We start from the raw sequence: 16,597 nt of genomic DNA on the forward strand, positions 1-16,597 counted from the left end.
GGAGAAATTTAAATTTGCCATTCGGAAAAGATCAAAGAAGATCTCTAGACAACTTGTTTCATTGTATAAATTGACCACTCGGAATCTAACCGGTTATAATTGGTTAATTATAACAATGATTGGTTTAAACAATTTTTATCGTCGAAAAACATTGTTACATCGGTGTTTGCTTAACAAAATTACATACGTCAATTTTAATGATCAGCTGGTAATTTAATTATTGATAGTAAATTTGATTATTGATAGTATAAATAGCGAAGAAGACCCGTCAAGTAGTATGACTCAACGTTTGTAACGACATACGCCGTCAATAGCAGAATATCTATCTACATTTCTTGCACATTATAAAAGAAAGACTAGTTCACATTATATTTCCAAAATTCGATTGTCAATCAACGAAATAACAAGAATAATATTGCTAGAATCAGTTTCCTTCTCCTCTTCATTCTTGTCTGATTTTATGTATTATTATCTTGAAATTAATAGTAAAGAAGAAGAGAATAAATTGATAAAAAAGACAAGATAGTAATAGAAACTTCCTGTACATTAACAAATCTTGGGATATCGAGGATTTATCTGAAAGGAATTATCAAACACAATAGAATATAAAATCAATATCCCACTAACCAATGAAATAACCATGATAATACTATCGGAATCTACTTTTCCTTTTGGTCTTTCTATCTTCGACGATAATGTGATTTAATTAAAGCAGAATTAAAACTGATCGCCGGGATTACGTTTCACAGAACATTTATAAATGTTATTTAGAATCTTTCGCGTGGCTTTTTTTTCAATAAAACCGCCCACGCTCGAAACGGAAACCGATTAACGATACGACGGGAAGGGAACTTTACGAGCCGTTGAAATATTGCTTTCTAAAAGCAATATTGTTCCTGAACTCTATACTCTGTAAAACTTTATCCATTATTTCATTTGCCGTATTTAACGGCGAAGCAGCGTAACGTTTCGCGATTACCTTGACTGACCGTCATAACATCGATCTATATATCGAAAACTTGTTATACCATGGAAGAATTATTTTTCTGTAACGTTCAACGTTAAGATTATTCTTTAATGGCGTGAACAAATTTTTTTCCAGTTGAAAATTATATAAAAGTTCGTTACTTCGACTGATTCATTCGTGTACTGTGCCCCTCGCGTCCTTCGTCTTCAGAATTAATTTGCCTATCGATGTGAAATCGGTGCGACGATAAAAAGATCGATATAATGAGAAAAGAAAGTGAAATTTCCGTAAATAATTAAATTCGAAGATTGAGGTTAGGTTGGGGTTAGGTTTTCTATATTCTATTCTTCTACAAGTAAAAAAATATTGTAAACAATTAACTCTTTCGTTACCATCGTTTAAAAGAAAAAATCGCTGTTCACAATTAAAATTTCAAATTTTCAATGCGTTACATAATACGGCACATATATTTTTACATATATAACAATGAAAAAATGCAAGTAGACATTCCAAGAATTAGAATGCGTCGCACGTGTGACGCATGGTAGCGAAAATTAATTAAATTTGCAATAGTAACGAATAAACAGAGAATGTATAGTCTATGCAGATTCATATCTTTACGAACGTGATAAAGAAAAAAAAAATGGATCTGTATTGGAAGATATTATCTCAAGTCCAGTATGTCAGATTTTTCTATATTTTTTTAATTTTATGTACATTTTGACATTTTTAAATTTCCCGCAAACGCATCAACTATATTCGACGTTCCAGTAATAACCGATCGAAAATCTTTCAAAAATACACGAACGAACTTATTACCTAACCTAATATGGTTTTCAAGATTTAATTATAGAAAGTGGTTTTTAATGACGTGGAAAATTTTCCATTTTTCCAACGACTCTCTGTGAAAACACTTTTGATCTTGGATTGAATAGACTCGTCGTTCTATTCGATTACGAGAGACGCGACGCTTCGAAGAGTAAATATCTCGCGAAAGTTTCGCGAAATCAGCAAAATTGCACTGGGTGTACAAACATCTGTGCCGGTCCGCGCTCGGACATCGTGTTTGTCCATCAAGTTTATTTCCGTGTGAACTCGGTAATTTATTCCCGTGCACATTCAATTTCATAATTCCACCGCTGGGAATGTCCTCCGGTGACAAAAAAAGCCCGCGCGTTTTAAACCGGATATTGTCTTCAAACGTTTATGTACTTAACATCGTGACATGATACGAGAAGAACGAAATAAATTGCTATATAAATTGTGAAATAAATTTGAAGAAGCAGATAATTCGAATAATATCGTTTGTTTTACGTGATTAATTGATATTGTGATTAATTGATATTACATATTAAATTACTGGAAATCGTTTAATATTAAAAGTAACATTCAGTAATAATATTATTGCTACTATTAATGTCATTAACTTATTTTACTGCTATTATTAATATTATTATGCAATATTGTTATTAATTGATAATTATAATTAGTTTGTAAATGAAAGGGAGAAATAAATTGCGAGATAAATTCAAAGAAGCATATGATTACAATAATATCGTACATTTGAAATGATAATGAAATATTGTTATTAATGAATATTCAGTATTGAATTATTTAAAATAATTTAATATTAAAAAAAGTAAATAATGATTCAAATATCGTACGATTATCTCGTATGAAAATAAAATGAAGTATATTCATATTTGTTGAATGGTTCGAATTGAAGCATCGTTAATTTGTTAATTGACGTAGATAAATTGTAGGTTTATAAGAAACGAAAAAAAGAAAGCGAGAGAGATGTAGCATCGAAAAGTTGGCCGCCTTAAGAACGCGATGCTGGCAGCTGTACATAATCAAAAATGAAACAAAAGCAGTGCTCCACTTTCGACCGATTGTCCGGAGTTTGAAAGAAAGTAATGTTGTAGAAAATCAGGCCGTTATACGGCCCGCTACAGTGAAACGCGAACTGCTTCATTCAAAAAATTGTATCTCTAATCTGTCAACTTTTACTCTTATCATAAATTAAAATACGCAGAACTTCCTTTTGTTCATTCGATTGTTTTAGTCATTTTTTCAAATTTAATTTTTTCTTGTTTAAATGTTAACAAAGTTATAGAAAGGTCTAGATGAAGTAATTTAAAAAATATGTTAAAAGAATAGAAACTTTGTAGAAACTAACTGATATAAATTGGGGGTACAAAAAGAATTTAGAAAGAAACAATTGTTTACTACAGTCCAATTTTTTTCCTTGAAAATTGTATGATTTACTTGAAAAAAAAAATTGGAAATGAACAACATTAGTATTTAATAAATTAAAAAATTTTAAGGAAAGTTACTTTCCCAAAATTTAATAAAATCTAATAAACCCTAAGATCTACGCTTTGGATATTTAGAATTTAAGAAATATACTCTATAAGGTAGTAAATCTGAAAGAATCACTTTCATGACAGTAAAGTTTGAGAATTGTCAGGATAGAAAATTTCAAGACTTTTGTCATAACTTTGGAAATGATTTTTGCAGGCTTACCTTTACAACGAAGGAATTCGAGAGGCCGTTCCTATAACCTTCACGTTTACTGAGAACCGCCTTTGTACCATTAAGCAAGACCTCCCTCGTAATCTTGAGGTTTGATATAACCATATAGTCCATAGGTAAGTCGTTTTCCATAACCTACCATAACCTTAGCCTCTGGACAATCTTAACCTCCATAACTTTTAAATTTGATATCTCATAGTATAAGTATTTATTTAGAATTACAATATTCGAATAATTCATTAATTTCCAAAAATTACTTATGTCTAAAACTTTGCTATCTATAAATAAATAAGAAAAAGTCACAAGAGATATTGTATTATATTGGAAATTTCTTTAATCTGATTCGAATCCATCGTGATACTGATAGGAATGTTACTTTTTATCTCGCAAATGGTACAGCTATACAATGTCCTTTTCATACAGATGTCATATACATTTCGAGTGCATTCTGAGTTGCATCGGCTATGCTTTTCTTATCTCGCCACCATTCTGCGACATACGATGCTCCTTAACGATATCAGTGGCATACAATAGCAGCGTTGGACGTTGTTTATAGACACGCCATTATATTTCAAACGGAATGGACTTTTACACTTTTAACAGGATTCGTTTGAGAATAACGTATCGAATATAGTCGTGGAATTGTGGTTTTACCATGTATTATAATGGGACGTATGTTCCAGAGAATGTCATACGAAAGGATATCGTAAAACAATATACATACATATACTTAGGAGAATTGCAATAATTTGTTGCTATTAAATGAATAGATTAAATATATATATATATGTTATGAATTTCATAATTCACGCTTTTTCATTCATTTAATATAAAATGAAATAGATGCTTGCAACAAAGAAAAAAATTATTCTTTATACTTACTTATATATGTATCAATGAGTGGTAAAGAAGGGTACCTGTTATATCTTTAGGAGATAATTTACCTTCGTGTGATAAAATTATAAATATGTATGCATCTAATTGTCTTTTTTTATCATACTGAGGCATGATCATTTCTGATGAAAATTTGAATGCATGATTAGATATCTACTTATTGTTATTTCTAAAATACAAACATATAAAGACACGAATTATTTTGTTTTACCCGGTTTATGTCATTTCTCACAAAGAGCGCTACTAGACGATTAGCAACACCACTGAATGACTTGCATTCCAACTGCAATATCACATTTTTCCTCTAGACTTGCACGTGTCATCTTGTACTTGTGAAAATAAAGAAATCTCAACCATGGATGAAAATCTGTTACGATCCGTGGATTTGCTAAAAGAGAACGAAGAACAAATACGAAACGATGCTGAAAATGCATTGTTAACTGTTTGTCAAAACATTCTGTCCCATCCAAATGACAAAAAATATCGGGAAGTACGACTTGATCATCCTCTAGTTACTACAAAATTGCTACCTGCTCTTGGAGGCATCGAATGTTTGTTCGATATTGGCTTTGTCGAGGTAATTATACTTTAAGACTTTAAGATATTGTCATTGATTTTTATTTCATTGAATTTTTTTTCGTAAAGTACTGTAGTGACGTACTAACTGGTCAGAATTCTGCGTCGTTAATTGACCGTCACCATCCCCACTTTCCCCACACTACTTTGACTTTAATTCTTCAGTCCTTATAACTCAAATTATGATCCAATATAAGAAATTTCTTAAATTTTGGTAGTTATTTTAATAGTTAATTGTATAGTATATGTAGAATTCCTTTTTCCTATCTTCCTGGTATGGAGCCTGTCTTGTTAAATGATAAAATTTAATTTGATTTGTGACCAGTTAGTAAGGCACCATTAACATTCCTTTTTTTCAATAGACCACTGACTGCCTTTCATTGCCACAAGAAGCACCACTTTCGAAATTGCAATCTCTACAAAAATTGCTTAGTAAAAGCTCTTGTACCAAAACATCTGTTACTAAAGACGCAGCATTGTATAATTTAATACCGCTAACATTCACAGTGGAAGAGAACAGGTTTTACAAATCTATTATAAACAACTTCCAAAATGTTCTGCAATATGAAGATGCAAGCTTGCAAGAAAAAGCTAAAAAAGTAATACCCATTATAGACCTTGAAATAGCTACTATGACTAGACTCAGACAACTGCACAAGTAATAATCAATTATTTAAAAATGATTATATTACTCTAAATTTGGTTTTGTTCATCAAATTTACTGTTGTAGGCATGTGAAACTAAATCAGAGTGCTCCAGATAAAAGTGTTAAAAAACAATACAGTGAGGATGATATTGACGATGTTAAAGATATATTTCTCATGGAATTGTTACATTGGTTTAAATATAAATTCTTCACATGGGTCGATAGTCCAAAGTGTACTGCTTGTTTTTCAGATTGTAAACATCAGAACACAGTACCTCCAGATGATCCTAGATGTTCACAAATAGAGATACATAAGTAACTTGATATATTTTAATCCCAAGAATAATTGGAGAGTTTTTTGAAGAAAGGATTTGTAGGTCTATACTAAATATATAGATGTCGAATGTACGATTTAATTAAACTTTATAAATAGAAAAAGAGCGATATATATTCTTTAAGAGCCGTTATAATTCTCAATTCAAACATAGCTAATAAAAAGAAATTAGAATTAATTATGAAATTAAAACTTTCAATGCCCTTTTTTCAAAAAGTTCTGCGATTGTTGTTGGAATGTAGTTTAATAATTGTTAAATATCATTCCAGATGTACTAAATGTGGAACACGGGTGAAATTCCCTCGCTATATCGATCCGGAACCATTGTTAACTCTAAGACGCGGACGGTGCGGAGAATGGGTGAACGTGTTCACGCTTTTGTGTCGAACACTAGGATATGATGCAAGATGTGTATACGATGAAACAGATCACGTTTGGACAGAGGTGTGTAATGATCACTGACCTTGCGTAAATGGAAAATATGTGCAAAGGTACTCGTTAACTCATTGCAATATGGAAATCGGTCACACAAGGGTGTCCTCACAATTATGTTCATTAAAAAATTTACTTCATCAAAATAATTGAGTGATTGATAATATGTCAATAACTTAGGTATGGTCTATACACGAAAAAAGATGGATTCATCTAGATCCATGCGAGGATGTCATGGACAGGCCATTGATGTACGAAAAGGGCTGGAAAAAGAAACTAACTTATATAATAGCTTATTCAAAAGACGAGGTGCAAGATGTTACTTGGAGATATACACGTAATATACTAGGAGTGCTGAGAAGAAGAGATATCTCCTGTGAAAGTAAACTGATACAATTCATTGAATCATTGAACAAATATCGTCAATCTTCCCCGAGCTATAGTGCCACTCGTCGGCAATATGTGATAAAACGAAGACTTTTAGAACTTATAGAATTGATTCATGTGCCCAATAAACAAAATTCTGATGACAATGAGAGTTATGGAGGACGATCCACAGGTTCTTATGAGTGGAGATTAGCGCGAGGAGAAATTTCTGAGGTATGGAATTATTTTCTAATTAACATTAATTGATTCACATATGTATAAAACTCACAAGATGAAAGCTAATTCTTAATTAAATCTTTCAGTCGAAATCAAAAGTAAATTATTCTTGGGACATTTCGAACTACGGAGAGGCATTTCATTTGCAGTATTCTATCATTAACGACGTATATATGATAACAGATAATAGTGATAAGACATTAATGGATATATCTGGTTGGCAAAATGGAACGAACGAGATCGAAGGTGGAATGTTTCGTAAAGAGGAGCACGATTGGAAGGTTACCTATTTATCTCGTTCTCCAGGAGCTACTTCTGGCAAGGTAAAATGGTGCTTTGTAGTCACGAAACCAAACCTGTACGTGAGGACGTTTCATTTACAAGCTACCATAAAAACATTTCATGAAGCTAATGTATCGTGGGAGGTAGAAGCGATTTTTGACAATGCAAATCAAAATAAGTCTGTAATTTTACCTATTAGCGATATTTCTAATTATCATACGGACCAATTGAAAGGAGCAGTGAAATTAATTCTCACGGTAACTGTTTCTGGTGGTCAAGGCAATTGCGCGTGGCAACACGCACAAATTTTTCGACAAAGTCTAGAAAGCAAAGACGATAAATCCTTAGTAATCAATATCGAACTAGAAAATCGGTAATTCTAGAATTGATTTGTATAATTTAATCGAAAAACCTCATGGTTTGTATAAACGCTTTTACTGAAGTTGTGCGGATTCTTTTAATAATGCTACATAAATGACATATTAAGTCTTAATGAATATGATCTTTATGGGAAGAATATATCAAGACCAATAAGCTTAGTTTTGAAATGAGTAAAAACATTCCATATTTAAAATTTCTTTTTTTTTAAATATACATACACATTTAAATTATATTGTATAATTAGACGATAAGAAAAATTTCGACACTTGCATAATGCAATTGATAATGTTTATCCAATAAAATGATGAGATTAAATTGTTAACTTATACTGCAAATAAAAATGAGCTCTTGTGAATTCATAAGCTTGAAAGTTTTTATTTCATATACAAAATAAGCGAACTAGTGATGGCACTTTTTGGAGACATTCGTATCCGATAGATGTTACACAATTATTCAACAATAATTTTGTAAGCATTGATAATATATGAACACAGTATCTTCAAATATTTATTTTTTTTTTCTCTTTTCTATACACATTCATCGAATGTCATATAAAAACAGTATTTTACAACTGTTTTATTATATAGTTGCTTACATGTGCTCCAAAAGTATTAATTTTTCTTATTACTTTTACTTTTCTTTGCATTTCACGCATCAAATACACAATCGCAACAAACTTTATGCTCTGAATAGTTTGTTTATCCTCGAAATAACACAAGAACGATGAACAAATGATTATAAATAACTTTATACAATGTGTAAATTAACAAAATTACAAGTTATCGATAATAAAATTATCACGTTGAATGATGCATTCGTGTTTGAAGAATGCAAACTCGACGTAAAATATTTATATTATAACATATTAAGGTACTGAGTGTAACAACGTTACTGAAACACATAATCACAATAGAATACAGACTGCAATGCGTGCTAGATACAATTTTCTTTTATAATATATAATTTTTTTGCTTCACTAATTTCGCTATCACGTGATATAATTTCAATACTATCGAAATAATAAATTTCAGTTCAACGCTATTTATTTACATACTGTTAACGTATCCCAGCACCAATAAAGCCCATCATGACGTCGTAGTATTGTGTGCTTGTGTGTGTATACATTCGCATAAATAATAGACTTCATACATGTACATACAAAAAATATTCAATTATCTACATCGTCACAGAACATTCATGGCCTTAAGTAATAAGTCAGCTCTTTGTATTAATACTACATAATGTTGCTTGAGAAAGATGTATAAAATAAGAGATAGGCATTGGTATTCTGAGACCTTACTTGATTCACCGTAACTTCCGTGACTGTTTGATCGTCGTATTTATACCACCTAAGAAGAAACCACATGATTAATGTTATTAATGTTATTAATTTTAATAATTGAAACGGCTATTACAGTAAGGAGGCAGTTCCACTTTTCAGAAAATTAATTAAAATCAAATAACTCCAAACGTACAATAAATTTACAATCAGTTAATATTCATAATAACAAACTTTTGGATTTTTTAATATGAAACCTATACCTTTCTTTTTCTTCCTTGTAATAAATACTTTGCGTGAATATTGTAGCTGCCTTATTACTACTCCAATTATCGTTTTGTTTCCGCCAAATTATCGCTTTGAAGCTCCATAAAGAATAAATATGAATATGAGGCTAAAGAAAAGTATTTACTTACTTATTTTGGGTCGCGTTTTTACAGAAGGCCGTATAATGGCCGCCTTCCATGGTCCCATAATGATTAGACATTGCATATAAACTGTAACTATAATTATAACTGCGAATATTCGAAATCGTAGCACTGTTACTATCCGCCACCAAATATGGTTTCAAATTGAAATCTGTGAGTGGAAAATCCACAGCAGTGTTTCGTTTCTCGAGCCATCCACCACTCTCGGCGAAACGATTTAAATGTATAACTATAATAGGCGCCAATTTCACGAAATCGAATTTCTTCGTAGCTTCTCGAGGTGTCTGGCACTTTGGACACTTCCATCCTACTACCTTCTGTCCACTTACAAATTTTAAAATGCAGTCCTATGAAATTAACGAACCTGTTTAATATACAGCAAAAAATTCATTTTAAATTAGAAAATGGAGGTTTACGTTTAATGTACACCGATTGGCATGAGGTAAAGACATCGTCAAGCTGTTGAAAATCTCATACGTGGTACTACTTTGTTTGCAAAAGCTGCACGTGATAGTAGACCTTAATTGTCCAAAGAATAAGTCTGATATTATGGATTTTTGGGAATCCATTGCTTTATCCCAGGCTTTCTCGGCGACTGTCATTTCCAGAGGCACTTTACAATTCTATAAATACCAGAACAAAATTTTATAAACAATGAAAAATTTAACTTCTGTTAGATTTGATTTAGTATTTAATGGTAATAGGGTAAGATATTACCTTTTTTAGATCGTTATGCATCCAATCTAGAAGAAAAGTGAGGAACTCATGAGAGTCTTGTTGTTCGTAACTTTCAAATTGTAATTTGTATTGTCCCACGGCGATCTAACGATTATAATACACTTATTAGAGCATACATGAATCTAAAAGTACAGCATGCATAAATAAAAAGAGAAAATAAATATCACGCATTATAATATACAATTTTTTAAGTGCAAATTAATTACAGAAAGCGAATTTAAAAAATATAAAAAATTGAAGCTAGAGAGAGATAAAAGATTATATCTTTATACGAATATTTTTTATTGATTTATTTATATAGAAGAAATAAAAATATCAGACCTTAAGATCATGTGGCGATATACTCTTGTATTGACCTCTCCAGAGTGCTTTAATCACTTGAGCTACTTCTTCCACAACCTGGCCTTGCGTATTGTTATCGTTATTGGTGTTTAGGTCATCGGCGTACAAATTGTCCATAAAGTATTTGGCTAAATGCGTGGTATTACTTAAGCACTGTATAATACTGTTCATGTAACAGGAGTTGCCTAAGTTCTTTAACCCTGTAATGCCTGGATACTGCAACACAGTAACAAGAAAGACACTATGCTAAATACTTTATTCTTCATTGGCACATATCTCTTTTTCAAATAAAATTATTTTTTAACAACTTCCTATATTACGAAAATTAAGAATTTTATTCTCTTCTATGTCTATTTTTATTGTTTTATAAAATTTTCAATGTTTATCAATTACCTTTTTAAAATAATAAACATTGAAATTCGGTACAAATTTTCTAGACGAATTTACCATCTTTCGTTTACAAGTTATTTGTTAATAAATTATTTATTACATGATTTACTACATATTTTAAGACGAGACCAATCATAATTAATTATTCTATATTATAATCTTGCTAATTCTAATGTATTCGACACTCATTCGCGTGATCGTGGAGTTTAATTGAAGTTCTGTTAATGAACTTCGCCGTAGTAGCATTTGGTGGCGATAATCAGACATATACTGATACATATCTGTGACGCGTTGCTTCGAGAAGATTTAACTAAATTGGATTTAGAAGCCTTGAAGGTAGAAAATGTTTTTGTGCTCACGTGTTTATTTGTCACATAGAAACGGAAAATCACGCGATTTTATTCTATTATGAAGTTTTAAATTGTATTTTTTTCATTCTATCTTCTCTAACGAGTAGTATATTTTTATGCATTAATATAACAAAACAATAATTAATATAGAGTTTAATTGTATTTCATAAATTGTATACTTAGTATGTCTTATTCTGATTTATCCACGTGGACAGTAAACACGTTGCTGTCAGCAATTATAATCGTCAATGGAATCTCATACAAAACAACGTGTGGTAATGAATGTCAACTAATGTTGCTTTAAACATTTTTTTATGTCACTTTCACGTTTTTTAAACTTTTTAATGATGTGTTGATACTTACAACACTTCCATGAACAGGTGTCATTCTTTCTTCACGATTCGCCCAACTCAAATGGGACATTTTATTATCGCCATAAGTCCCATTATGATTGTACGACGAGACTTGTGGCTTCGAGCTTCTGTCTACTTGCGGTGCTTTACGATCCGTCAACTGAGCGATTTATAAAAAGAAACTTTCTTTAAGTTGTCGAGTTTTTAAATTAAATCTTCTTTTGTAAACTAATTGTAGATACCTGTAATAAGTTTGGACTGGAGTACGAACGCTCTAAATTTCCTCCCATTGATGTACTATCCATTTTCAGAGGTTCCTTATGGATATTATTTTCATTCTCTTTTATCGATAATTCTTTGTAATTATTTTTCATAGATATTCTATTGGCATAAAGATGTATAATTAATAAATGAAATAACTTTTAATATTATATTTGTGTACTCACTCTCGTAATTTTTTTCGTTCCGCAGAAGTATCTTTCATTCGCCGTTTCAGTAAAGCTAGGGTGAACTCGAGATTGCCCTTTTCGTTTTCCTCTGTAGGATTAAATTTAATTGATTCCATTTTTCCATAATATTTGGTAAGTTCATCTTCGATTTTCTTATATTCTTTTTGCTGTAAAGAAACCCATTACATTTTTAGTATGTAATCATCATATAAAAGACTGGTTATATGTCACTATTAGTTTTATCAGTTGTAAGTGTTTGTTAGGTATATAACAATCATAATTTGTTATTTAAGCATATTCAATACCTTATCTTCCAATTTAGAGTGCAAAGCCTTTACATTACTGTGAATATATTCCTCCTCATTCGAACCTTTGTACTTAATATCATGTTGCATGTACAAAGTGCGTTCTTGTTCTAAGATTTCTTGATCCAAGTCCTGCTTGTTCTTTGCCAACTCATTTAACTGTTTCATTAACTTCAAAACTATTTTTGATTCTGAATTAGAAGTGTCTAAGGAAACTGGTTTGCTACTTCTATCTACTATTGGTTTCGTGTCATTCTTCCTAATAATATTCGATGTTCTCTTATGCTGAAGATTCAACAAATTATTATCGTAGTGTCGTGAACTCGTGTTGCTTTTGGGGACTTTATCTACTTCAATAGAACTATTCATAAAATTCTTAGAGCGCATAGTAATATTGTTACTTATTTCTGGGTCCATGTGTTTATACCACATTTTATCATTCGTAATGCTACCTTTCGACGCGATTTCGTTCTTATTTACTGGCTTTAATTTAATTAGTTTATTTTCACGTGACTTAATAATATTTTCTTCCTCGTCTAAATGTATTAATTCAGGGTACTCTATGTTATCTAATATTTCGTCTGCAATGTCGTGTAAACTAGGCTCTACAATATTAGGATTTGTTGTAAATGCTGGATAACGAGTTAACCATTCTGCGTAACCACCATCCAAAATTGTAATTCTTTTATATTTTATACCAGGATCCCAATCTTCTAAAATTTTCCTTAGTATATTTAAGTGGTTTTCAGGCGTCAATGTTTTGCTCGATGTATCCCAATCGGTCAGGATTATAACATCGACATATTGCGCTGCCCTATGTTTAAACAGGTCTAGAGATTTCTTATCTTTGCGAAGATATTCTTCAAAATACGTTGTTAATTTGCTAAAATATAAGATTTATTATTAAAAAAGATTCATTTTAGAGTAATATAGAGAATAATGTTTACCTACCCAGGTTTTATTATGGTATTAGGAATATTAACAGATTTGTCAGATAATATTCTTGAAGCTTCATATTTCAACTTAGGTCTGATATCAATGATCAAATATCTACTATCTGCTTTTTGTATTAATTGAAATAGTTGATCACAGTTTATAATTTCTTCATTATCACTGACCAATGGATCCCTGGTTGGTGTCTCAGGTAACTTTATAGGACCATCAACAGAAGTCATAAAAGCATCTATTCCTCTTTCGTTATCTACATCCATTTTTTCTACATTAATCTTCTCCAATGTCGTCTCTTTCAACTGCAGTTTGTATCGTGCATCTAATCTTTGATTCAAGTCTGCAAGTAGTTTTTTTACTTCATTGATCTGCAAGACACATTCACAATGTTTTATTTGCTCCGATCAATTGTCCCAAATCTATTTTAACATATAACACCTAAAAACTTTACATTCGGAATACCTTTATTTGTGAATGATAAGTTTAATAAAGCATAGCCACTCCCCACCTGTTTGATATGCATATTCAAGAATGTTCTGTCATCTCTATATTCTCGAGTGGTTTTCAACCAATCAATGCAGTTCATCCATCTTTTTAACATGATATATTGCTTCTCCTCCTCTCCTTGTAACTTGGCATTCTCAGCCAGATTATACATATCAGGGAGCCTTTTGTAAATATCTGAGGGCTTTTTCCCAGTGTAATTGATTCTGGTCTTTTGCTGTAGATCTTTTATGCTACTATATTGTAAAGATACTTTTTTAGACATTTTGACTACTTCCACTGTTACAAACCTCAGATTTAATTTGTATAGTGTAGTAAACACTATCGTATATAGTATCTTCTATATATCTATATAGTATCCTAAAAAATAAAGAAAATCATTTAATGTATTATGACTACACTAATGAACTAAGATTATGACTACATTGTTGTTGTTTATGCAAATTCATATTATTATACTGTTTGTAACAAAATTTAAGGAAAATGCAGGAGTTACATATTTATATACAATTAAAATTTTATTAAGTAGTACAGACTGTTTCTTTTGACCACTTTTTGCTACTTATTTGTTTAAAATGTTTTGCATGGTTTTAAAGTATTCTTCTAATATCTTATCATTAAATATATGGATTTGTAAAAGTTACAATAAATGATATATCAAATAAATGAAACTGCTGGAGTTAAATACTTTAATAAGTAATGAGATAAAGCATTCTTAATGATACACACGAGGTAACATATTATTTTATCGAAATTTCTAATTTTGGAAAAGCTACAAACTTCCTGAACAATCTAACGCATAAATAAATATCGTAACAAGTACTTTATATTGGATATTCTCAAATTTTCTTTCAAATTTATACATACATATGTACTCTGTATATTTTTATAACTTCTAATTTTCCAAAAATGCATAAACAGCTCCAGTCTAATTATAAAAAATAAAATATTTTAGAAAATAGTACATTTTATAAATAAAATAATACACTTTAAAACAAATAATTATACTATGATAAAAATATTTATACGAGATCATAAATTCTGTTGGAAATATATGACCTATTAAACTGGAATAATTGGTAAAGAAACCACTAATGTAATTGAAATTGGTTATGCACCTTTTCATCATTACAGTCCATGATCCAAATGAATATGATATTATTCACGATGCCATCGAAAAAACGGTGTGGTGCGACATTTCTGTTTATCAATAGAAATGTCAAAATTCAATAAACACTTTGAACGTCAATAAAATTTTCTACTTGAACGATGTTACTACCTCTCTGCTACATCCTAGTAACGTGACGTTTATTGTGCCAACATCAGCGCTCTCTCTCGGACTTTACATGAAAAACATTCGATATTTTTCGTATTATATTTTACTGTATTATATTTATATTTGTATTGTATATATAAAAAACGTTTACATCAAACGTGCGAATTTTATTTCTCCCCTACTGTAGTACAATTTAATCAGATTTAATAAAATTAAAGATGGTTTAACATGCACAGACTCCGTGTACTTATATGGAACCATTTTCAATCGTATTGTTTCGATTGCTTAAAAGTATAATTAAATATGAGAAATAAATTGTTCTTTTTTTGTACTGATTAATTTTAATAAATCGAAATAGTTTAACAGCAATTTATAATTTTCTCCCTCTCCCTCGCTCCTTCCTTGCCGGCCAATTCTAACACCGTTCGTATATCTGTCCTTATCGCACAATATTGCTCTCTTCGTTTAACAAAACATATGTCTGTCCTTGTCGGACATAATTGCGTTCCTTGTTTACGGACAGGCCATGTGCTGCCATCTATCCAAAAACTCTCAAAGTTTCAGTTCGTTCGCCACGTAGTAGATAGCAGTTCATGACTTATAAGAAATGCGTCTACTAATTTATAGTAGTTTAAAAGAAATGCTTATACAATAATTATGTTTAAAAATAAATATGAATTATATATTATTTATGTTAGAATTAAGTTATGTCTATCATATATTTTGTTCTAATGCATATATTACGTTCTAATTCAGATTATTTATGTTTTAATTCAGGCAGTTAAATGCGTGAATCACTATAGAATTAGATTTCATTCTCAAGATTATCGTATAACTTCTTACATTTACATTTATCTTGCGCTTAGTCAACGATTATACCTTCGCTTGTAACTTGATGTAAAGACTCGTACTATAGGTCGATAACGCAGTTTCGAGATAACAGTTGTATCATTTGTCACTAGATACTGATAACATTCAATGAGGACCAGTTCATAATACAATCATATTACGCTTATTTAGAAAAATTAATAAAAGGTAACAATTTCTTCATGGTATAGAAATGTAGAAATGTATATAAAGCATTATACGAAAATAATCGATGCATACTAATCACGTTCATATTGTACAGATACATCCTTTACATTGTAGCTCTTTTATTTTTAATAATTCATACTTAATTAAGTTTCCAGCTATCTCTAAACCGTATGTACATTTTTAATTGCACTCTACTTTCACGTTTCATATGAAAACTCATTTTCTTTGCACGTTTCGTATCTTTCTCATTATGTCAGTGCTTTTAGGAATTATTTGCAAAATCTACACCGTATTCTGCAACAGTCGTATCGCATATAATTACGTAGTAATAAATATCAATATATGAAAATGTGGTAAATGTAATGAATGCATATAGTGTTTCGTATTCGCTAAAATAATTAACATAGTTAATGGGAAAAATTACGTTATTGCGTCCGAAAAGATCTAATCCAAAATTTGTAGCTTTCGAAAATTATTTCAATGCAAATTAATATTATTAATTAACATATACAACACATTTAGCGAAAATACAATAACATAATTAATGAAA

The 16,597-nt window shown here is 30.7% G+C and overlaps 2 protein-coding genes across 4 annotated transcripts in view; one reads left to right on the forward strand and one right to left on the reverse strand.

Annotated features, from left to right (window-relative positions):
* The window catches only part of LOC117232868 (peptide-N(4)-(N-acetyl-beta-glucosaminyl)asparagine amidase), a 53,684-nt gene extending 45,672 nt beyond the window's left edge, over positions 1–8,012 (forward strand). The window contains exons 3-9 of one of the 2 annotated variants that reach the window (XM_033492585.1): positions 3,488–3,618; positions 4,705–4,973; positions 5,335–5,630; positions 5,703–5,933; positions 6,222–6,396; positions 6,565–6,984; positions 7,074–8,012. In XM_033492585.1, the coding sequence (XP_033348476.1) occupies positions 4,752–4,973; positions 5,335–5,630; positions 5,703–5,933; positions 6,222–6,396; positions 6,565–6,984; positions 7,074–7,646 (1,917 nt within the window). In that variant the 5' untranslated portion in view covers positions 3,488–3,618; positions 4,705–4,751 and the 3' untranslated portion in view covers positions 7,647–8,012. Of the gene's footprint in view, positions 1–3,487; positions 3,619–4,626; positions 4,974–5,334; positions 5,631–5,702; positions 5,934–6,221; positions 6,397–6,564; positions 6,985–7,073 lie in introns of those variants that run through there. The other variant, XM_033492586.1, reaches the window with a different exon arrangement.
* A 127-nt stretch (positions 8,013–8,139) lies between these two features.
* On the reverse strand, positions 8,140–15,045 carry LOC117232866 (ubiquitin carboxyl-terminal hydrolase 8-like). Of its 2 annotated transcripts, XM_033492575.1 has the most exons (12): positions 14,855–15,045; positions 13,741–14,096; positions 13,236–13,600; positions 12,285–13,167; positions 11,977–12,146; positions 11,773–11,911; positions 11,541–11,690; positions 10,417–10,653; positions 10,075–10,179; positions 9,774–9,980; positions 9,346–9,704; positions 8,140–8,999 (listed from the first exon to the last, which is right to left on the reverse strand). In XM_033492575.1, exons 2-12 carry the CDS (start codon positions 13,999–14,001, stop codon positions 8,885–8,887), a joined length of 2,991 nt encoding a protein of 996 aa, XP_033348466.1. In that variant the 5' UTR covers positions 14,002–14,096; positions 14,855–15,045; the 3' UTR covers positions 8,140–8,884. The 2 variants fall into 2 exon arrangements, with proteins under 2 accessions (XP_033348466.1, XP_033348467.1); XM_033492576.1 differs by lacking the exon at positions 14,855–15,045 and having other exon boundaries at positions 13,695–13,817.
* Between the last annotated feature and the right edge of the window lie 1,552 nt (positions 15,046–16,597).

Source organism: Bombus vosnesenskii, unplaced genomic scaffold (assembly GCF_011952255.1).
Source record: "Bombus vosnesenskii isolate JDL3184/JDL3185 unplaced genomic scaffold, Bvos_JDL3184-5_v1.1 scf7180000013293, whole genome shotgun sequence".
NCBI classification, from domain to species: Eukaryota; Metazoa; Arthropoda; class Insecta; order Hymenoptera; family Apidae; genus Bombus; species Bombus vosnesenskii.